At 45.4% G+C, this 22,404-nt stretch overlaps 3 protein-coding genes across 3 annotated transcripts; 1 reads left to right on the top strand and 2 right to left on the bottom strand.

The window, feature by feature from the left end:
* Positions 1–839: 839 nt before the first annotated feature.
* On the bottom strand, positions 840–3,658 carry CCDC163 (CCDC163 homolog). The gene is made up of 6 exons (XM_052638075.1): positions 3,581–3,658; positions 3,448–3,481; positions 2,562–2,748; positions 2,383–2,450; positions 2,024–2,091; positions 840–947 (listed from the first exon to the last, which is right to left on the bottom strand). The coding sequence occupies exons 1-6, from the start codon at positions 3,656–3,658 to the stop codon at positions 840–842; spliced, it is 543 nt and encodes a 180-aa protein (XP_052494035.1).
* A 610-nt stretch (positions 3,659–4,268) lies between these two features.
* On the top strand, positions 4,269–9,773 carry MMACHC (metabolism of cobalamin associated C). The gene is made up of 4 exons (XM_052637248.1): positions 4,269–4,433; positions 6,833–7,027; positions 7,718–7,870; positions 8,810–9,773. Exons 1-4 carry the CDS (start codon positions 4,353–4,355, stop codon positions 9,221–9,223), a joined length of 843 nt encoding a protein of 280 aa, XP_052493208.1. The 5' UTR covers positions 4,269–4,352; the 3' UTR covers positions 9,224–9,773.
* Positions 9,774–10,712: 939 nt separating this feature from the next.
* On the bottom strand, positions 10,713–21,225 carry PRDX1 (peroxiredoxin 1). Its single transcript, XM_052636777.1, has 6 exons — positions 21,094–21,225; positions 19,325–19,441; positions 17,533–17,686; positions 16,682–16,804; positions 16,282–16,412; positions 10,713–11,050 (listed from the first exon to the last, which is right to left on the bottom strand). The coding sequence occupies exons 2-6, from the start codon at positions 19,428–19,430 to the stop codon at positions 10,965–10,967; spliced, it is 600 nt and encodes a 199-aa protein (XP_052492737.1). The 5' UTR covers positions 19,431–19,441; positions 21,094–21,225; the 3' UTR covers positions 10,713–10,964.
* Between the last annotated feature and the right edge of the window lie 1,179 nt (positions 21,226–22,404).

Genomic DNA, 22,404 nt, shown 5'->3' with positions numbered 1-22,404 from the left:
CAAGTCGGTGATGCCATCCAGCCATCTCATCCTGTCATCCCCTTCTCCTCCTGCCCCCAATCCCTCCCAGCATCAAGGTCTTTTCAAATGAGTCAACTCTTCACATGAGGTGGCCAAAGTGTTGGAGTTTCAGCTTCAGCATCAGTCCTTCCAATGAACACCCAGGACTGATCTCCTTTAGGATGGACTGGTTGGATCTCCTTGCAGTCCAAGGGACTCTCAAGAGTCTTCTCCAACACCACAGTTCAAAAGCATCAATTCTTTGGTACTCAGCCTTCTTCACAGTCCAACTCTCACATTCATACATGACCACTGGAAAAACCATAGCCTTGACTAGATGGACATTTGTTGGCAAATTAATGTCTCTGCTTTTTAATATGCTGTCTAGGTTGGTCATAACTTTCCTTCCAAGGAGTAAGCATCTTTTAATTTCATGGCTGCAATCACCATCTGCAGTGATCTTGGAGCCCCCAAAAATAAAGTCTGACACTGTTTCCCCATCTATTTCCCATGAAGTGATGGGACCAGATGCCATGATCTTAGTTTTCTGAATGTTGAGCTTTAAGCCAACTTTTTCACTCTCCTCTTTCACTTTCATCAAGAGGCTCTTTAGTTCCTCTTCACTTTCTGCCATAAGGGTGGTGTCATCTCAGGGAGGGTTAAACCATTTTATTGCAATTGCCAGACAGGGATGGACAGGCAGTGACAAGCCTCAGTAGGGAGGTCAAACAGCAACTAGATCAAGAGGGGAGGGGCAGGCAACTCAGAAACAGGACCTTGGAGGGGAAGGTGAGCAAAGAAGACTTCATCCTACTACATTACAAGTCCTTACAGGTCACTTAGGAGTATCTTGGGGCCCTTAAAGAATAGGTCCTCTTGCTCAAGGCTCTGGGCCTGGAGCTGAAAGCTGCTGGGCTCCGGGTTAGAAAGGGTATGCCTCTGGAGATCTATGAGGAGAAAAAGGGGAAAAAGAACAAATCATCAGCAAGCACTGTGTTACACACAGACCTAGACTTGGGCCCTATTGGGGAGGGGCATACAGGCATGATGGGATAAGGAGCGACAGAGGTTGATGGATTTCCAAAGAAAGAGGCAGAGACCCCATTCTATCCAGTGTCAAACAATTAGGCAGCTGGCATCCAAGCACCACTCAGATTCAGCCTCCTGCCTTACCCTCACCTAGCTTCCTTAAAAGTTCCCAGCTACTGTTACTGTCCAGAAGCCTGACTTCAGAGCTAGATGAAGAAAGCGACATGGCGAAGGTGGGCAGTCTGGGCAGCTTAGATTGAAGGACATGAACGGAAGTCCTGCAAAGGGGAAACAATCAGAGGTAGACATGGTGACAGTGGGTTAAAGGGGCCTTCCCAGCACAGACCTGACCTGTCCTTGAGGCTAGGATTCCAGTCTCTTCCCCCTTTATCCTCTAAATACAGAGATACCTCAGAGACACTGTGTGAAGTAAAGAAAATGTGCAGTACTGCCCATATAAGCTATAACCCCCTACCATACCTTCCGTACCAGCTCATGTCAAATCTGAGATAGCTGAACTTTGGTCCCCAATGCCTGGCCTCTGTGAGCCAAATCCTTTCCACAGCCATAAGCACCCACATCCCCTCACCTGAGGAGGTCATGCTCCTGCCGGGCATCCTGGACCTCTGTTCTGACAGCCTCCAGGGTGTGACCTTTGCCATCCTGGCCACTTTGCAGCTGATCCAATACCTGCCATACCATAGGGTCAGGTAGGATCAAACCTCTACCTCTCCAGGAGGAGCACCTGCCTCCCCATGATTAGCCTCTTGAGCCCACTTGGAGCCCTCATGCGGACAAAGATAGTTTCTTGTGTCCTTTAGCAGAGGGCTTGGGAAGAAGAGCTTTGGAGGGAGGTGGAGTCAGCACAAGGAAGAGATGGAAAGAGATAGGAGTAGGAGAGGGTATCCTGGCCTGCCCGCAAAACAGGATAGATAGAGAAAGGAAGGGGCCTTCAAAGGGAGAGATGAACAGATAGGTCTGATCCTGGTCCTACCTTCCAGCTGCAGGCCTGAGCTTGCCGCCTCTCAGTTATCTGTTTCAGTAGCAGCTCCTGGTGCTGGCCTGCAGATGAGAGAAAATGTGAGGGAACGTCTCCAACTTCCTTCCTTCCCCTTCCCTGCCTTGCGCCCAGCCTGGCACTGAAAACGGACAGATACATTCTGGTCCAGCTACCAGGCAGTTTCCAAGCTGACTGGAGAGACACACTCACACCATATGAGAAAAGACAAAATACTTGGCCAGGTTTCTGGGTAGCTCAAGCTGTCAAAGGTATGGTCGTTTATTAGGAAAGCAAGAAGGCTTTTCAGAAAAGGGAACAGGTGAATTCATACGCACCCTCAATCTTTTACTCACTCAGCTGGTCCCGTAGCAACTTTAGTTCCTCCCGAAGAATCTGTGACTCCTCGCACAGCAGTTGCCGCCTTCAGGGATAATAGCAATGTCATTCTAAAGCCAATTAACAAGCCTAGAGGAGGCTACCAGAGTACCAGGAGTTCAGGGCTGAAGAAGGCAAGGTTTTGCCCATCACTTACTCATTCTGAAGCTCTTCGTGAAGGCCACTGGTGGCACTGCACTTCTGCGGTCCTGTCTGTATTTGGGCTTGGGCCTGTTCCTGCACTTGGCTTCGAAGGCCCTGCAGTTCCCTTCTCATCTCTTCCAGAAGTTGCTCCAGGAGAAGGACCCTTTGCTCTGGGCCGCCCTGCAGCAACCTTAGTGATGCTACAGTGAGACAAGTAGGGGATCAGCCCCCTAAGAACTTCACACACGAGCCTGTAGACTCCACTTGCAAATCAAGACACAAGTGCACAGACAACAGAAGAGCCACAAAATGTGCACACACATTTGAGGCTGTGTATATGAAGAAAAGAACGATCAGATACCTTCCAGGGCAGAGATCTGGTACTTCTGCTGCTCTCGCTCTTCCAGCAGGCCCTGGACAGCCTGCTGTAGTGCTTCAGTCACCTACCTAGGCAGAAAAACCCCATCAGCTCCCCAAGCACTGGTAACCTCATCCCACACTCACACAAACCCCAAATATACACACCTCAGGAGTCCATGCCTCACCTGAGCCTGGGATCGAAGCTGGGATCGTAGCATAGTAACTTCAACCCAGAGAGAAGATGTACTGTGGGCCTCAGCCCAGTTTAGCCTCTCTGGAAATACAGGAGCCTCTAGAGCCCAAGCCTTTTGAGCTTGGATTCCTGACTGAGTAGGCAAGTGATGAGGGGAAATCCAAGTCCCAGCCAGGTCTCCTGCTGAGGGAAAAAGGAAGAGACAAGTGCAAAGCCCATTAGGCGGAGGAGGGAACAGACGTTTCTTTTTTTTTTTTTTCAGATGTTTCTTCAGGAAAAGAAAAAGTTGGAATTTGGAAGGAACAGTGGATAACACTGGAAAGAAAGGCTGAGGGACAATATTTACCCCCGGTAGAGACTCCAAGTGGATACAGCCGTTGCTAAAAAGAAACAAATGCACAGGCCAATGAGTTCTGTTTTGCAATCTATTAACCCACATCCCCTAAACAGGGGGGCGGGGGACTCAGGCGGCCCCTCACCTTAATCCTGCTCACATTTCGGTCCGTAGCATTGAGAAGCGCGTCGAGCTGCTCAGACCAGCTCAGGGTCCTACTCATAGCCTGCGGCAGGGGTCTGGCTCCCTGGCGTCTTGTGCCCTTGCTCCCCACACTGTGGACACCAAAGACACAGCCCAGGGAAGACAACAACGTAAGCTCTAAAGAGGTGAGTGAGGGGATGCAATACTAAAGGATAGGAAGCAATAATCAGACCAAAACTGAGCTTCTGGGACTAGTCGGGGGAGTGGCTTCCTTGCGGAACTAGGGGAAAAGCGGGATGCCCTGATAAACAGATATCAATTGGGAATTTAAGATGCTGAATCTTGGTTTAGACTCAACTCTGGCGCCATAACACCGAAACTGTGCCAGTGACCACTACCGCCGCCCAGTTCAAACATTATGGTAGGCCAGGACTGGCCTCTGCGGCGCCACTTGGGAAATTGAGTTCTCCTCTATTGGAGACAACCGGCGATGGAAGCTACCGAACTACGTTTCCCTGGAAGCAACACGCGCAATCACAGTGCCCCCCCCCACCGTGAAGCTTGCCGGGAAACCGAGTTTTTCTGCTTCTGTAGTTGATGCCTCTACGAACTGAATGAACTACGTGTCCCAGGATGCGTCGCGCAGAGACGACACAGTCCCGCAGCTGATCCACGTGGCTCTAGGGAAATGGAGTCCAAGCTGTCTCAAAGCGTGAAGTCCCGAGTAACCTTGAGACTCCATTCCCCAGCAGGCTCAGTGTGTAACGTGCACTATGGAGCCGCTAGTCGCAGAGCTGAAGCAGAAGATTGAGGACACGTTGTGCCCTTTTGGCTTCGAAGTTTACCCCTTCCAGGTTGGTTTATCCCTGCTGCGGTGCTAGGGCGAAGTGTATGGATGGCTTCGGTGCCACTGACCTGGGGCCCGTGAATTTTCTGATCTTTCTCGAGCTCCTCTGGCCGCGTGTCCGTTTGAAATTGTCGAGACGGGGCGCTTGGGCTAAATGGGTAGAGCAGCGTTGCAGGTGTGTTTTGTTGTTATTGTTCAGTCGCTCAGTCGTGTCCGACTCTGTGATCCCATGGACTGCCCCACTGCCAGGTTTCCCTGTCCATCAACAGTTCCCAGAGCTTGCTCAAACTCATGTCCGTTGAGTCAGTGATGCCATCCAACCATCTCGTCCTCTGTCGTCCCCTTCTCCTCCTGCCTTCAGTCTTTCCCAACATAAGAGTCTTTCCAATGAGTCCTCTCTTTTACCCTCCTACAATGCTGTATTGATGAGTGGGAGACACCATGTGATCCAGTAACCTTGTGGTTTTGTCACCTAGGTAATTTAAAGGAAGAAGGGGATCTGTGGAGCCAGAGTCACTTTGGAAGCTTCCTGAAGGAGTTTAGGAGAGGGCAAGGTCTGGGAATGTTTGTATGGCTCATGAGCAAAGGGCATTCTGGATGTTGAACAAGCGAACAGTTGGCTTGGTTGTTCAATCTACCTGCGAAAGGTTACATTCATGATGTTGCCAATCCATCAATGCTGGGCTGGGTTTAGAAACTGTACACTGGCCTGACACAGAAGTCTGGCATCAGGACCTACCCTTATTCACATAGGTCCATCTCCCCCCACATCCAATGCCCTCTGCACTGAGCCCTGTGCTTAGTGCAGGGCTAAATCAACTCAACCTGAGCCTTTTGCCTGATGCTTAAGAGGCCACCCTTTCCACTTCCCACTGAGTGACATACAGCAATGCTGGGAGAGGATTATAGACGAAGAGGTAGTTGGGTCTAGCCTCAGTGAGGCTTCCCTGGAAAAAATGGAGTTGAGCTATATATGAAAAGATAGATTGGAAGGAAGGACAGTCATGTATATCTCAAATATCAGAAATAGCTTGAGTAAAGGTATGGAGGTAATGTTGGATGGCAGGTGTGGGAGAGATTGGAGATGCCTGTCTGATATAATCAAGAAGACCTTGGTAGTAGGAGCTGTGGTATTGAACAGTGTGCCATTTACAGCCCTGCCAGTCATCCTATGTTCCTACTTCTCTCACCTTCCCAGCGCCACATAGTCATCCACAGCAATCTTTAGGAATCCGTCTCCTAAATCTGTTTCCTAAATTCAACCTGTCTATTGTATGGATGTGAGAGTTGGACTGTAAATGAGGCTGAGCGCCGAAGAATTTATGCTTTTGAACTGTGGTGTTGGAGAAGACTCTTGAGAGTCCCTTGGACTGCAAGGAGATCCAACCAGTCTATTCTGAAGGAGATCAGCCCTGGGATTTCTTTGGAAGGGATGATGCTAAAGCTGAAGCTCCAGTACTTTGGACACCTCATGTGAAGAGTTGACTCATTGGAAAAGACTCTGATGCTGGGAGGGATTGGGGGCAGGAGGAGAAGGGGACGACCAAGGATGAGATGGCTGGATGCCATCACAGACTCGATGGACCTGAGTCTGAGTGAACTCTGGGAGTGGGTGATGGACAGGGAGGCCCAGTGTGTTGCGATTCAGGGGGTCGCAGAGTCGGACATGACTGAGCGACTGAACTGAACTGAACTGAATGCTCTGGTTCAGCCCACTATTAGTCATTTGGATTTCTGCAGTAACTTCCTTGCTGTCACTTTGCCTCTATTCCTTCCTCTACACTGCAGCCAGGTTGATCTAAAATTGATCATGTCAGTTTTCTTCTTAAATTTTCAATGGCTAACCCCTCACTGTCAGCAAATTAGACCCATATTCCTTCAATTGGTATTCAAAGCCAGTCACAGTCTCATTCTTACTGATCTCTCCAGCCTTCTCTCCCTCTGCTCCCCTCCACAGATGCTTCATTTCTATCAAACTAGACGATTTGCTATTCTCCAAGTATGCTTTGCATTTTTTGCCTCTTTGTTTATGCTGGGACCTGTTTAAAACACACACCAGATTCTCCCTCTCCACCTCAGCCTGTAAGTTACCTTCCCAGCCATCAAGACTCAGCTTCCAAGAAGCCTTTTCTAATTCCAGAGGACCTTCATTGGCCCTGTTATTGCACTAACCACAGTACAATTTCTTTTGTCTTAGTTGTTTATGAATTCTTTGCCTCTCTATTGTAACTCTGTCAGATGAGTCCCCCACAAACACATATAACACAGCATCAGGAGAATTTCATTGTTTGAATAAGAAGGAAGCTGGACAAGATGCATGAAACCTTGAATGCCAGGCCAAGGTGTGGGCCTGGCTAAGGCCTAAGTTGGCCCTCTTGTGTGGCCTAAATTATCTCTCTGTTCCAGGTGGCATGGTACAATGCACTCCTGCCTCCAGCCTTCCACCTGCCCCTGCCAGGACCTACACTGGCCTTCCTGGTACTCAGCACACCTGCCATGTTTGACCAGGCCCTCAAGCCCTTCCTGCAGAGCCGCCACCTCCAACCACTGACTGACCCTGTGGACCAGTGTGTGGCCTACCACCTGGGCCGAGTTAGAGAGGTGAGCAAGGCTGGCTATAGCCTCACCCAGCTTCCAAACTTGCATCTGCTTCTAGTTCTTCTAAACTCAGTGTAGAATCTAGACTTATGACAAGGAGCAGAAGGCTATCCTAAAGCCTTCCCCGGCAGAAGGCTATCCTAAAGCCAGCCTTGACATTGTGATCTCTCCCCATTCTGCCTTCTCATCTCAGGTTTAGCCACCCCCTCTAGCCAACCAGGTCTGAAATGGATCGATCTCACCTTTCACTGATGGGCAACTTGATGAGCAGACTTCCCTTGACCGCCAAGTGAAACAGGAATAAGCCCCAAAATTCTCCATGCATCTCCCACCTGTCTTTGCCCTAGACCTGGGAGCCTTATAGGGTCTTTTGAGGACAGAACAGGACCCCTGCACTACATACTTTACACGTATACATCAATACGTACACATACACGGGGTCTCCCCAAAGCTGGACCGTCTTCCTCCGCACTGGGCCTCTGGAGGCCAGAGCCATAAGAGAGGTTTCTGAACAATCCTAAACAGAACTATCATTTTCTTCACACTGGAGCCTCCAGTCCCACTCCAAGTTTAAGGTCATGACTTTAAACATGACTTCTAAGGACAGGGCCATGTTAACACAACTGAAGGCTCTGTTGAACATGATCATGATTCCTATTGTGCTACAAGTCTTCATCTTATCTTCTATCCCAGAGCTTCCCAGAGCTGCAAATAGAAGTCATCGCTGACTACGAGGTACACCCCAACCGGCGCCCCAAGATCCTGGCCCAGACAGCGGCCCATGTAGCAGGGGCTGCTTACTACTACCAGCGACAGGACGTGGAGTCTGACCCTTGGGGGACCCAGGTCAGAGGGCAAGTATGAGCAAATAGGGGCTGAGAAAGGAAATGAAATAAAATTCCATCAAGATTTCAAGTCCCAGGAATTCCCTGGTGGTCTAGTGGTTAGGATTCCAGGTTTTCACTGCAATGGTCCCAGTTCAGTCCATCATTAGAGAACTGAAATCCTGTTAACCACGTGGCACAGTGAAAAATTGAAGTCCCATTCTTCCACCTTCCCTGGGTAAAGGAATTGCTGGGCACAATCCAGGACAAGAGTGCACCATGGTCAATGATCCAGTTCCATGATTTGTCTACTTGCAGACACATCAGGTCAGAAAAAGTGAGGTGTTAGTCAGTTAGTTGTGTCAAACTCTGCTTTGCGATCCCACAGACAGTAGCCCACTAGGCTCCTATACACAGAATTCTCTGGGCAATACTATATAGAGTGGGTTACTGTTCCTTTCCCCAGGGGATCTTCCCAATCAAACCCAGGGATTAAACCCGTCTCCTTCACTGGCCGGCAGTTTACCATCTGAGCCACCAGGGACCGGGTTAGAGAACTAGTCTGTTATTCTTTGTGACAGAATGGAGCAGGTAGAGCTGCGATTAAACCCACGGTGCGACTGGGAAGCTGAGGCTCAGCTTAAGGCAACTCTCCCTGAGGTCAGTGACTTCATGAAAAGTTGACGGAGTAAGGGAGCCCAGCCAAGACTGACAGAAGTTCACGTGTGTGTATATGCAGCACAGCTTGTGGGATCTTAGTTCTTTGACCAAAGATAGAACCTGGGACCTTGGCAGTGACAGTGTGGAGTCCTAAGCATTGGACCACCAGGGAATTCCCTGACAGGCTCACATGTAGCATCACTGTCTGTTGAATAAGAAGTAAGTGAACTAGCTTGCATTGATGGTAGTTATTGGTACCTAGGACCACCATGACCTTGCTTTCTTTTTACCCTCTCCCCAGCACATAGCAGGTGTGTGCATACATCCCAGATTTGGGGGCTGGTTTGCCATCCGAGGGGTGGTGCTGCTGCGAGGAATAGAGGTGCCGAATCTGACACCCACAAAGCCCGTTGACTGTGTACCCACAAGAGCTGACCGCATCACCCTGCTCGAACGCTTCAATTTCCATTGGCGTGACTGGACTTACCGGGATGCTGTGACACCTCAGGAGCGTTACTCAGAAGAGCAGAAGGCATACTTTTCCACTCCTCCTGCCCAACGCTTGGCCTTACTGGGCTTGCCTCAGCCCTCAGAGGAGCCTAGCTCTCCATCCCAAGAGCTTCACTTCACTACACTCTTAGCCAAGAAGCCTCAGAATCCCAGAAGAGGCTGGCTCAGTCCCACAGTTTCCCCACCTATATCCCCTGGACCCTAATACCTTCCCTGCCCGTGGGATCCTCATTTAGGGCAGTGGCACCTGTTAAAAGACTTTTACACTACTATTAATATTTCACCAGGTTAGAAACTTATTTTGAGTATAAAATGATTATTTTTGATAAAGAATTCTAGTAGAGATCTTAAATGAAAATAACAAGGCTCAGGAAGTTTGGTTAAGACCAAAGTAGATCCAGACCTCGCACCTGCCTTGGAATGTGGGATTGCTACCTGTTACCATTTCTCTGCAGTGCTTCAAAATGCTGCCTGTTACAGGGTGTGAGGACTATCCCCTCAATAATAATACCTGCTTCATAGGGTTATCATGGTGACTGAATAAATGTGAAATTGCTTAGCATACAGTAAGCTGTTGTTGAAGGCCCTGGGAATCCTGTACTACTGCCCACAGGTAGGCTGGGCTTGTGGTGGGGTATGGTATCCGGAAGGGCACATACTAAAGGATCTTCAGTTGTAAATCTGCCCTAACCTTGGGCCCAGGAAGAATCCACCTTCACCCCATTGACAACCCTCCCTCAGAACACAGATATGAATGAGAACAAGTTCAAAGTGAGTGAAGTCGCTCAGTCGTATCCGACTCTTAGCGACCCCGTGGACTGCAGCCTACCAGGCTCCTCTGTCCATGGGATTCTCCAGGCAAGAGTACTGGAATGGGGTGCCATTGCCTTCTCCAACAAGTTCAGTCGCATCCAAATCTTTGCAACCCTATGGACAACAGCACGCCAGGCTTTCCTGTCCATCACCAACTCACAGACCTTACTCAAACTCATGTCCGAGTTGGTGATGTTCTCCAGCCATCTCATCCTGTCATCCCTTTCTGCCTTCAATCTTTCCCAGCATCAGGAAAGATGGGGCTTCCCTGATAGCTCAGTTGGGAAAGAATCCACCTGCAATGAAGGAGATTCCTGGGTTGGGAAGATTCACTGGAGAAGGGGAAAACGCTACCCACTCCAGTTTTCTGGTCTGGAAAACTCCACGGACTATAGTCCATGGAGTTGCAAAGTCGGACAGGACTGAGCGACTTTCACTTTCATAAGGACAAGAACTACCCTTAAATCAAGGCTGGAAATCCAGGGAAGCCAAGAGGTGCTCACCAATGTTCTTTGGACACAAAAGCCAGCCCTGGGTTTGTCTCCCCCTTTCAGTTCCAAAGGTACCTAAAGCCTATAACTCTGTAATCTTTCGTAGATGCAGTCAGGCATTATCCAGGTTTTCATGCAGCCCTCCTAGTACTGTAAGTGTCAGGCACTCATTGCAACCCAGCTACAGCATGAACTGCAGCCTCAGCTGATCCTGTAGCAGGTCTTGCTCTTTTCCCTGTTGTCTCTGTACATTTCCCTCAATGTCATTTCACGATTCTGAGGCAGCTCTCACACCTCATTTTCTCCCAAAGTGGGAAAACAGACTAAATTCTTAAAATCAAAGGCTAATGCTCCCTCCACCACCCATCCGCCAATGAAGAATCAACAAGGTCTCATTTCAAATTTAGTAAAACTACAAAAGATCAAATGATACCCCCTTACAGTATACATCAGTTGGCCTGGCTCAGGTCATTCCATCCAGAGGAAGAAAGGCTGGCATCCCCAACCCCTGCAGGAAAGGCCCGTCCTGTCCCACACATCCTGGTGGAGTGTAAGATCATGGTTTTAAGCATGAAAATAGGACAAAAGAGGTTTTGTTTTCAAGGCCGCCTACTGCAGCCTGGCCCTAAAATGACTGAGTGCTCACTTCTGCTTAGAGAAATATTCTTTGCTCTTCTGGACATCAGGCTTGATGGTATCACTGCCAGGCTTCCAGCCAGCTGGGCACACTGCAAGAGAAAGGGCACTGATTAATAACCGGATCACTGGTAAGCTTCACCCTCCTAAGGACAACTGGATGCCTCAAAACCAAATCTGAGCCCTAAAGGGCTACAACAATCAGGTGCCAGGAGGCCTATCCTCCAGTCAGAACATTCAGCCTTTCAGTACAAAACTAAATATGCAAGTTAATCCTCACCGTAGCCTGAATTACTATACTTAATTTGTTCACGAAGTAACCGAAATTTAAAGAAATTAACAGCTTCAACTTTATGCCATTCTAAAAACAATCTAACCATGTACAGCAAAATATTTGAGATTTTGTTAACAGTGGGTAGTAACATGGGTACTCATATGCTCTCTGTAATTTTATGTATGTTCCAAAAATGCACGTTTTAAAAAATAATCTTCAAAAGATGTTCTGGAACAGCTGAATTTCCACATGTACAACAATGATGCTGGTCATCTATTCATACCCTATACAAGAAATTTACTTAAAAACACATTAACAACCTAAATATAAGAGCTAAAACCATAAATTCTTTTTTAATGAAGGATAATTGCTTTACAGAATGTTGTTTTCTGTCAAGCCTCAACATGAGTCAACCATAGGTATACATGTCCCCTCCCTCCCATCTCCCTTCCCATTCCATCCCTCTAGGTTGATACAGAGTTCCCTGAGACATACAGCAAATTCCCTTTTGCTATCTAATTTACATATGGTAATGTAAGTTTCCATCTTACTCTCTCCATACATCTCACCCTCTCCTCCCTTCTCCCCATGTCCGTAAGTCTGTTTCTCTGTCTTATATAAATTTTTGGGTACCATCTTTCTAGCTTCCTTAATATATATGTTCATATACGATATTTATCTTTCTCTTTCTGACTTACTTCACTTTGTATAATAGGCTCTAGGTTCATCCAAAAGTCCATAAATTCTTTGAAGACAACTCACAGAATGGGAAAGAAATATTTACAAATAGTATCTAATGAAGGATTGATAGCCAAAATTAAATCCAAACTCCCATAATTCAACAACAAAAAGACAATTCAAAAATGAGCAAAGGACTTGAAAAAAGATGTATCTCCAAAGATATACAAATGGTCAATAAACACGTGAAAATATGCTATCACTAGTCATTAGGGAAATACAAATCTAAACCACAATGAGATACCACTTCATATCCCCTAAGATGGCTATAGTTTAAAAAGAAAAAAAAAAAAGACAGAAAGTAAATGCTGGGAAGGATATAAAGAACCCTTGGTATTGCTGCTGCTGCTGCTGCTGTTGCTGCTGCTGCTGCTGTTAGTGAAGATATAAAATGGTACAGGTGCTGTGGGAAAGTCTGAAAATTCCTCAAGAATCTAAACACAGAAGTACCATAGGACCCAGAAATTCTACCCCTATGTATTTATTCAAAGTAACTAGAAACAAGGATTCAGATATATTCACCAATATTTTAGCAACATTATTCACAATAGCCAAAAGGTGGAAAAAACCTGTTAACAGACAAAATGTAGTATACATATGAAAACTGAAAGTTGCTCAGTCGTGTCCAACTCCTTGCGACTTCATGGATTGTAGCCCGACAGGCTACTCTGTCCATGGGATTCTCCAGGCAAGAATACTGGAGGGGGTTGCTTTACCCCTCTCCAGGGGATCTTCCCCACCCAGGAATTGAACCTGGGTTCCTGCACTGCAAGCAGATTCTTTCCTGTCTCAGCCACCAAGAAGCATACATGCACATTGAAGTATTATTCAGCCTTTAAAAAGAATGAAGTTCTGATACATACTACAGCCTGGATAAACTTTTGAGAACCTTGAAAACATTATGCCAAGTGAAAGAAACCAGATACAAATGGATAAACATTTTATGATTTCACACACATAAAATATTTAAGATAGGTAAATTCATAGATGCAGCAAATTGAACAGAAGTTACAAAAGGCTGGAGGGAAAGGGGAATGGTGAGTTATTTCTTCATGGTTACTACTACTACTACTGCTTATTTGGGATGATGAAAAAGTTTGAGAAATAGTGATGATAGATATACAACACTGAATATAACTAGTGCCACTGAATTATACACTTAAAAAGGTAAATTATATCATATATAACCACAGTAGAAACTGACCAAAAAAAGTGACTTACCCCCATACCCAAGAAAAATACAAGCTAAAAAATGACGAAGTTAGGACTGTGTAAACCCTAACACTAAGCTGCTGCTTCTATCAGCTGGCTCTTCAGAGACAGGAAGGCAGCAGTTTGTCTTCATGTTCCTTAACTCTGCCAAACAAGAATGCCTGAAACACAAAGGGGCAAAGGGGCAGGATCCACAGAAGGTCCTGCTTGTTTCACTAAGTAACTGCCTTCTATACCCTTGGTAAGCAAAAGGTCTGAGTTTGAATCTCTCAAACACTTTATGCAGAAAAGCATAACCTTCAGTCTTTCCTATGATCCTGAGTTAGCAATGGTCCCTGGAAAAACCTGAGGAAAGTGAGATAAGGGGAGCGATCTCTGATATTCCACTCTTAACCTGGTGTTTTGTCTTGCAGGAGACATGTAGTCACCAAAGTCCAGGAACGAAGCAGCAAAAGTCTTGCTTTCTCAAGTGAGAGAAGCAAAGCCCTTTTCTTCCCCTTTAAGAATGTCATAGCCTCAGAGGTCAGACACTACAAATAGCCGTTTGGAAACAAGGTATGATTGCACTTAGCTGCTTTACAAAATCTCCATTTGATCCTTACATAGTCATTGGCTTTAGTGCCTCCAAAGGGTTAGAGCACAGGTCATAGTATAAACAAGCTTCTGAGAATAAAGAGCAGCATAAAATCAGCGACCAGACCCAGCAGTTTACCACCAGGGAAACCAAAGATTCTTCTGTCCAGGAAGAAAACACAGCTTTAGAAGAGCCCAGTTACAAACCACGACACAAAGATAGAAGGAATAATGAGGCAGAAAGAAGAACCTTGACAACTTAGTATCCTTGCACTAAGGCCTCTTGGCACTTAAGACTGTACCAATAATCAATGACACAGGAAAGAAAGATCCACACGTGGACTCATAGCCAACAGTGCTGGTTTTTAGAATATGAAGCTCAGGAGAACTGGCTGAGTCCCACATTCACCAGCTTTCAACAGAACCTGAAGTACAACTCTCCCCAACACAGAACGCTCTCAACAATGCCTTTCTCATCATTTTAAACTATGTAAAAAAAGGAGGGCTTTGAATTTTGATCCCAGTTCTACCATTAACTGAATACATGCAGTGTTTAAATAGTGGTTTATTGGTCCTAAAAATAGGAACACAGGGGCTTCCCTGGTGATTAGTGGTGAAGAATCCGCTTGCCAACACAGGAGACATTTCCATCCCTGACCCAGGAAGATCCCACATGTCACAGAACAACTAAGCCCGCGCACAACCATGGAGCCTAATTTTAGAGCCCAGGAGTCACAACTACTGAAGCTTGAGTGCCCTAGAGACCACAGTCCACAAGAGCCCCCACAATGAGACGCCCTCACACTGCAACTAGAGAGTAGCCCCCACTCGCCAACTAGAGAAGAGCCCAAGTAGCAACGAAGACCCAACAGAGCCAAAAATTAATAAATTTTTTAAAAATTTAATTTTTGAAAAATTAAAAAAAATAAGAACATAGGATTTATGTAAAAAATTTCTTTGTAGTATTGTCAGTTCACCCTTTTCTCTGCTAAAATGTAATACAGGTTAACTCAAAGATCCTCCCCCCAAAAAAGTGTAAATTCAAGATAAAAGAAATTTTAAAGAAAAATAGGAACGTAGGATATACAAATATCAGATCATTATGTGGTACACCTGAAACTAACATGTATCTCAATTTTAAAAACAGGACTGTAGGATTATTTGTCAAATAACATGACAGCACCTCATAGAGTGCTTGATATCCACAGGCACTCAAACACTAACTATCATATTATAAGCCATTAAAGACTGCACACAGAAAGCTGTGCTTGTTTTAGTGGGATGGGAAGCAGCAGAGAACAAGAGTGTTGAGAAGCAAGCTTCACAACTCATGAAACCTTGGGTTCAAGAGTCTATCCCAGTAAAAATTAATTTAAAAGTCTATACTACACATGCAAGGGAAAGTCCAATAAAGGGCCAACTTTGCCACCCATTCCTCAGCTCCTTCCATCTTTGTTCTGAACCATTCTCCACCAGAGGGCAGCCTCAGCAGCTGTCTGCTTCAATCCAGAGTAAACCCTACAACATACTTCTGCAAATGGTGCCTTCTGATTCCCATTACCTACTTGCCTTCCACTCCAGCCAAACTAGTACTTTCGGGTCCCCCAAACACCACTAATCCAGACTCTTAACTTTCACCTCCTGTAACTCATGAGATCTGAATTGAACAGTAGCAGTGATCACAACTATTTTATATCCTCAATTACATTAAGCTGGGGTGGCTGGGTGGGGTTCAAGATCCCCTTCCCCCTACATATCCAGCACTTGCAGCAGACTGAGGAGTTGTTCTTAAAACTAAACTCTTAGTTGGAATACGGTGGTCTCATTACAAGCAACAACTCCACTGGGCCAAAGTGGGGAGTTTTCAGAAGCTACAGTCTTGTAAACTGAGAGCCTGGGAGCAAGCAGTTCAGGACTTTATCAAAAACACTTCAAGGAGACTATTTCAGATGAGAAGGACCAGAGCAGTAAGAAAGACCTACACTCTAACGAATGCTAGACAAAAACCATATAATTGAATCTTCTCAGTAATGTTTAGATTTTACAAGGACAGACTCACAAAAACATCTTTAATCCTGAAACTTCTCGAAGGACCTTGAGATTTCATCTCAAACCCTCTTGCCCTAATCCCTCCTCAAAAAAATTTTTATATTGAACATTTATATAATTTGGTATTTGGTGACTATAATTCTTATAGATACAAAAAATATCCTGCACAACAGAATGAATTTTTAAAAGACAAAAATGTTAACACCTATGAGATCCTCCTACACTTTAACAAGTTGAATCTGCAGCAGTAATTCTAAATGAGCAGGGTAGAAGCTGGGAATACACAGCTGGAACAAAAAGCCTTTATATTCTCCTCCCCAAGCTTTTCTATTACCTCACCCCCACAACCCACTATAATCCAGAGACTGCAATTTCTTAAAGAGACATAATAACCCTTTTCCTATCTGATAGACTTTGTTCCCACCGTCTTTCCCACCCTATCACTCCACTGTCCTGTCACCAGGCAAACTGGCTTACCTTCCCCATGTTTGTCAGTAAACTGGAAGGCCTGAACTAGTCTCAGTGTCTCATCCACAGAGCGGCCAACAGGAAGATCGTTTATGGTGATCTGTCGAAGGATACCTTTATCATCAATAATAAAAAGGCCCCTGCAAGAAAATATTAAAGGTCAGAGGGAGAGATAGTACAGTTTTAGAAATTGCTGTTAGAGTAAATCAGCAGAAACTGGCCTTCCCCTTAGGTCCTGCATAAAGAATGAAACCATTATGCCATCCACCTTAAACTTACACAGTGATGTATATCAATTATTTCTCAACAAAACAGGAAAAAAAAACAAAATAAGAAATGTCTCCACAGATCACAGCTCTACTTATAAAAGATCTTCAGCCAATCAGCCAGTTTCCTGGTGCATATGTACCTGAATGAGATGCCTTCATCGGCCTTTAAGACCCCATAGTCCTGAGCAATGGTGCGCTTGGGGTCTGATATCAAGGGAATGTTCATGGGTCCCAGTCCTCCTTGTTTTTTGGGTGTGTTGATCCTATAGTAAAAAAAACACATACGATCACACTCATTCAAATTCTTCTGTAACAAAAGCATTAACTGTGTCTATCCTACCCCAACGTTGCTAATCTAACTCCCCAGAAAACTTTAAATTTTTTCCATCAGTAAGTGGTGGTTTAGTGGCTAAGTTGTGTCCAACTCTTGCGACCCCATGGACTGTAGCCTGCCAGGCTCCTCTGTCCATGGGATTTTCCAGGCAAGAATACTGGAGTGGATTGCCATTTCCTTCTCCAGGGGATCTTTCCAAACCAGGTATTGAACCTGGGTTTCCTGCACTGCAGGCAAATTCTTAACAACTAAGCTATGAGGGAAGTCCAGCGGTAAGTGGCTGAGGCCAATTAAAATCACCAGGGTACACTCAGCTGCAACCCAAGCTGCTTTTCCTCTGCTGCTAAGTTATAAGAGCAACAAGAGGAAGTCAGAGCATTTGCACTCCTTCCATGAGGAGCCAGAAGTCAATACTTGAAAAAGTCTATTGCCAAAGCCTTCTGGTTCCAGTTGCTGCTTAAAAGCTCCTATGCCTGGACTTCCCTGGTAGTCCAGTGATTAAGACTTCTACCACGTTTCCACTGCATGAGGCACAGGTTTGACCCCTGGTTGGAGAATTAAGATCCCACATGCCACACAGCACAGCTACAAAAAAAAAAAAAAAATCCAGAATAATTTTCTAAAATAAGCCCATGCCAAATGGACCAAGAGATTTACCATGCCAGGTGACAGAAGTGAGAATCCACAGAAGCACCAATTACTTGGCAGTTCAGTTTCTTAAATTCTTCTGCCCTATCACTGAAAGCAATGATCTCCGTGGGGCACACAAAGGTGAAGTCAAGAGGGTAAAAGAAGAACACAACATATTTTCCTGAAAAAAAAAAAAAAAAAAAAAGCCTGTTACCCTTTGAAATAGACTTCTTGTTTTGCAGAGAATGTAAACCTAAAGACATTTTCCTATGGGAAAAAAGAAGCCTTTTTTTTTTTTTTAAACTGATGGCAGACAACTGTTAAAAAACCAAGATGCGCAACACAGATGATGCCTAGCAGCTATTGTAGAACCTCGGCCATAAGAATTTTCCTTCTTCCATGTTAGCTGCCAACTACAGATAAGCACTGTTCAGTCTAATTTTGATCTTCTCTGAGTAGTTAAAATTAACACAAACACCAAGTTCTTCTGTGAAGAAAAGAAAAAACAAGGATGCAATCATCTACTGCCAATACTCATATAATCAGTGCCCAGAAAGAGCTGAATTGCTGGATTCTCTGCCACAAGGCAACAAGACCAAGAAGAGAAAGTCAGAGCCTCTGCTATTCTTCCACAGTGAACCACAGTTAACGTGATAGGTAAGGTTTAAGTGATACCTAAATCGCCACAAACATGGTTCAAATAAGTCTGATAGGATGCACAAGCAAAGAAAAAATTTCTAAGACAAAAGTTCCCAAAATTCTCCTGGTAGGTAATAGGATTTCTAGTTGGAATTTTATTAAAGTCATTCTGATTACCAATTGAAGTAGATCTTCAACCTGTCAAGCAGTCTCTCACCAACAATTCCAAATATTCACATTTCCAGATACCAGCAATGTTTCAAAATCAAAATATGCTGGTCCTTCTGACATTCACTTCAACCTTCCCCCAGGGTTTTGCTAACAAGCTTCAGCAGGTCAAGCCCAGGAGGGCACAGAGCAACTCTTCCTAAACCTCATGCCTTTACCCTTGGGCCAGGGTCACCTCCCTATGGTACTACTTACTTTGTTTGCCAGGAGGAGCTTTCCTGCATAGGGCCCCACTTATCTGCTCTCATTCCAACCAGTATGTGGAATTTGTTAAGAAATCTAGTCATAGGTTTTACCCAAAAGCTAACTCTATGAACTGCTATATCACCAAGTAAGGTATACTTGACGCCTGAGTTCTTAAGTTTAAATTCTAGGAAATCTGTATTTTGAACTGTCCCAGAATACCTTGCTATTCTAGGACAGTAAAGTAAAAAGATCCTCATTAGTATTTGCCTGGTTTCTACATGAAACTACTTAACAGAAAGAAGAGCTGTTCCAATTGTGACATCAATTCTTCTCTGGGGGAAAAATGTCAAGGGAATATACCTAAACCCTCAATCATGACACACATTTTGTAAACTGAACAGTTTCACAGCTCCAAAGACTTGAGCTCTGAGACTTTAAATTGTCCAAGGCTTTAAACTGTAACAAGATAATGAGTGTATCTCCAGTAAAATAAGTGAGGAGCAATATTGGGAAGATAATTGAGATATTATGTCCAGATATAATGAAGTAGGCACATGCCTTCTCCAGAAGTAGTTTGGACTTGGAGATCTACCCTATGTTCACTGATGATAATCACCACTTCAATAGGAAGGCAACAGCCTCTTATCCTAAAGACAAATGAGATGTAAAAATCATTTTACACTCAAACATGACAAGAGATAGAGAGTGAACAAGCCCTCCCTAGACTGTAATATAATTTCATATTAATGAACTTAATTACTCTTACCTTTGTAGTCAGCTAGGCTGATATCCTTGAACTGACCATCTGGCATAACAGCTGTTGCTTTGAACTGGGGGGCACGGTGCCCAATTTTGGCATTTCCTGAAGACATATTGCTATCAGCTGGAAAAGATGAGAAAGTGAATTAGAAACAAGTCTTACTTTTCTAGATAACAACCTTCATCTACTTAAGAGACTAAGCTGTAGAAATTGTCCACTGGTCTTGAATATACACATAAACTTTTATAACAGTAAGAAACATGAACTGAGCTTTCCAACTTTTCAAACAAAAATATTACACATCTCTGAATCGCACCTCTGTTTTCATTTTTGAGGGGAGGGACTGTTCATTTAAGACCTTTAAATTTTTATTGGAATATAGTTGATTTACAATGTTTTCATTTTAAAATGGGAATTTCTTTATAAACTGAACTCTTCCTGTTCCTGAACCATCATCAGTACAATTGCATTTTCCTGTGTACGTTTATTATACAGGTGTACAAAGAGAAGAGGGTGGAAACTCTCAAACCTGGGCCCAAATGTGCAATGCCATAAACACTAAGCACCCAAGCCTCAGAAGCTGCCATGATGCCCTTTCCCTGGACTGCACCTCCATCTGCCTTCAGAACGTGGGAAGCACACGTTCTTTCTCTGGGTAGATTTCCCAAGACACACACCCTAAAGCCAATCCAATTTTTTTAAGAGGCCAAGTCCAAGATTATGGCATCTCTCAATTTCAAAATTCTAAGTGTTGTGTTTAAAGCCCAGAAGTCCTTTCAAAAGTGAGTTTACCAAGGGACCAAGATCCTGGAAAAATGGTTAGAACAAGAGTCAATTTATTGCCAAAAAGCAATGTAACACTGGATTCACCCTGGTCAAGAACATGGTAAGATTTAACCCAGTAAGTCATCAGTTTGATAATCCCAAGAAACTAACTTTTCAAGTCCCAAAATTCTTGGTTCATAATACTACAGCCAAAAGAAAGATTGAACATCGACTGTGACAATTTTTTTTTAACCGCTTAACACCTATAACAGCAAACCAAAAAACCCAACCAAACACAGGAAGTGACCCTAATATACATGTCCTCCTTATTCAAACCTTTTCCAAGGGATCCCCACGTCCACTAAAGCACGACCAAGAGCGGGAGGCGGGGAAGCTGCTGGAGTTCCACCGGGTGTGTCCCCTTCAGGAAATCGCCCCTTGAAGGTCCCTGGTGAAAGCCACTCCGCCAAAACCCACTTCTTGTACCCTCCCTGCCACTCCCATCATCACCCCCACCCTAGCATCTCAGAAAGCTCCAGAAGAGTGCTCAGTCTTCACCGAGGACATTTAGAATCACTACAAACCCCATTCTGCAGGTGGAAAAATAAAGACGGAGAACGGAATCTTAGTAACTTTCCACACCTGAAGACCGGGAACAACCTCTCCTTCTACTACACGATCGACGGATAGCCCTCAGTTCCTGATCAGTTTGCAGATTCACTCGAGAAGTTTCCCTTACCCGCCCGTCAGGAGACTCCATCACCACCAACCCGCCCAGACGCCACGCCAAGCCAATCAGCGCTTTCTGCTTGTATTGCTGGGGGTAGGGGAGACTCAAGCTGCCGTTAGCCTCGGGTTTCAACCTCGTCCCCGCACCCAAAGGAGCCCCACACGAGGGTCGCTTCGCCTGGCCGCCTTCTTTGTCCGAGGAGCCCAGCTGAGTTCAGCGGGCCCCGAGGAGAAGACGGGAAAGGTGACGAGCGGGGCGGGGGCGCTGCCCTCATACTCACCAGTTCCAGAGAAAGAGGACCGATACCAGCGAGGAAGAAGACGCGCAAGGCGTGCGCGGGGCGCTGCCTTTATAGCCTGTAAGGCTCTCGCGAGAGTCAGGGCGGGCCGGGGGTGCAGGCGGGGGAATGGGGAGGGGGATATGGCCAGCACACCGCCGGGACTCGACGTGCCCCGCCAGGATGACTCAGCGCTTTCCCCTGCTGGGGGCGGGCTCCCGCCCTTAGAGTATCAATCCCCCTCCCGGCCGCCGACGGTTGAGGTCTGAGTTTGAGGCGTTCTTTCAGTCCTTTCAGAACACGAACGCCGCCTCCTTGTTCGTAAGGCCCAAACCAGGGTACGGGCACTCGCTGCTGCTCACGGAAGACTACGTCTAACCAAACCCTGAGGAGAACGATCTCTTCAAGTATTTCTGAAATATTCCGCCCCTATTTCCGCAGCCTCTGCTCTAGTACTGATCCTCCGTGTGTGTGTGTGTGTCTGTGTGTGTCTGTGTGTGTGTGTCTGTGTGTCTGTGTGTGTTAGTCGCTCAGTCGTGCCCGACTCTGCGATCCCATGGACTGCAATCCACCAGGTTCCTCTGTCCATGAGATTTTCCAGGCAAGGATACCGGAGTGGGTTGCCATTTCCTTCTCCAGGGACTGATCCTCCGTAACCCTCATTATTTAGACAGCCTCTCTTATTGTTCTTCCTTATAACAGGGTTGTTGCATTCCAGCTCCCCTGCATGAGTGCCTTTCCCATTCACTCCACTGCGGCTGGAGGAAATCTTTCTGAAATTTGATCTAATTCATTCACCGCTCTGATTTGTGGTTCTTAGAAACTGGGGCTCTGTCTTCCTGGGTTAAAACTCTTGTTATTTTATGTGTGGCCTTCAGGCAAGAGTCTTAATCAATCAGTCTTAACTTTTCTCGCCTGTAAAATGGGAATACTATGAATTCTTTGTTGAGATCATGTCTAGCTTATTTAGCTATTCTCACACATAAAAGTGTTAGCTGTTGTTTTTAGTGTAACTCTTCTTGCTCCTCTGTTGTAACTCCCAGGACAGAGAGTAACTGAAACCTCAGGCTTTTGTTCGAACGTGCAGAACCTGTTCTCTCCTATTTGGCCTGCAGAAAACGTGTCAGCTGAAGCATTACCTTCTCATGAAACTCTTCTGACTTTCACTGATCCTCAGAATTCATTCCATCCTTTCTGCTCAAACAGTAGCCTGCTTGGTCACAACCATCTCTGCGCCCTCAAGTCACAACATAGCATCGGATATAAAATAAAGAGTATTGAATACATATGTTAGGTAGTTAGAATAGGAAACAG

The sequence above is a fragment of the Budorcas taxicolor genome, chromosome 3 (assembly GCF_023091745.1).
Source record: "Budorcas taxicolor isolate Tak-1 chromosome 3, Takin1.1, whole genome shotgun sequence".
NCBI lineage: Eukaryota > Metazoa > Chordata > Mammalia > Artiodactyla > Bovidae > Budorcas > Budorcas taxicolor.
Note: the sequence above shows the minus strand (reverse complement) of the source record. Positions and strands in the feature narration are given on the sequence as shown.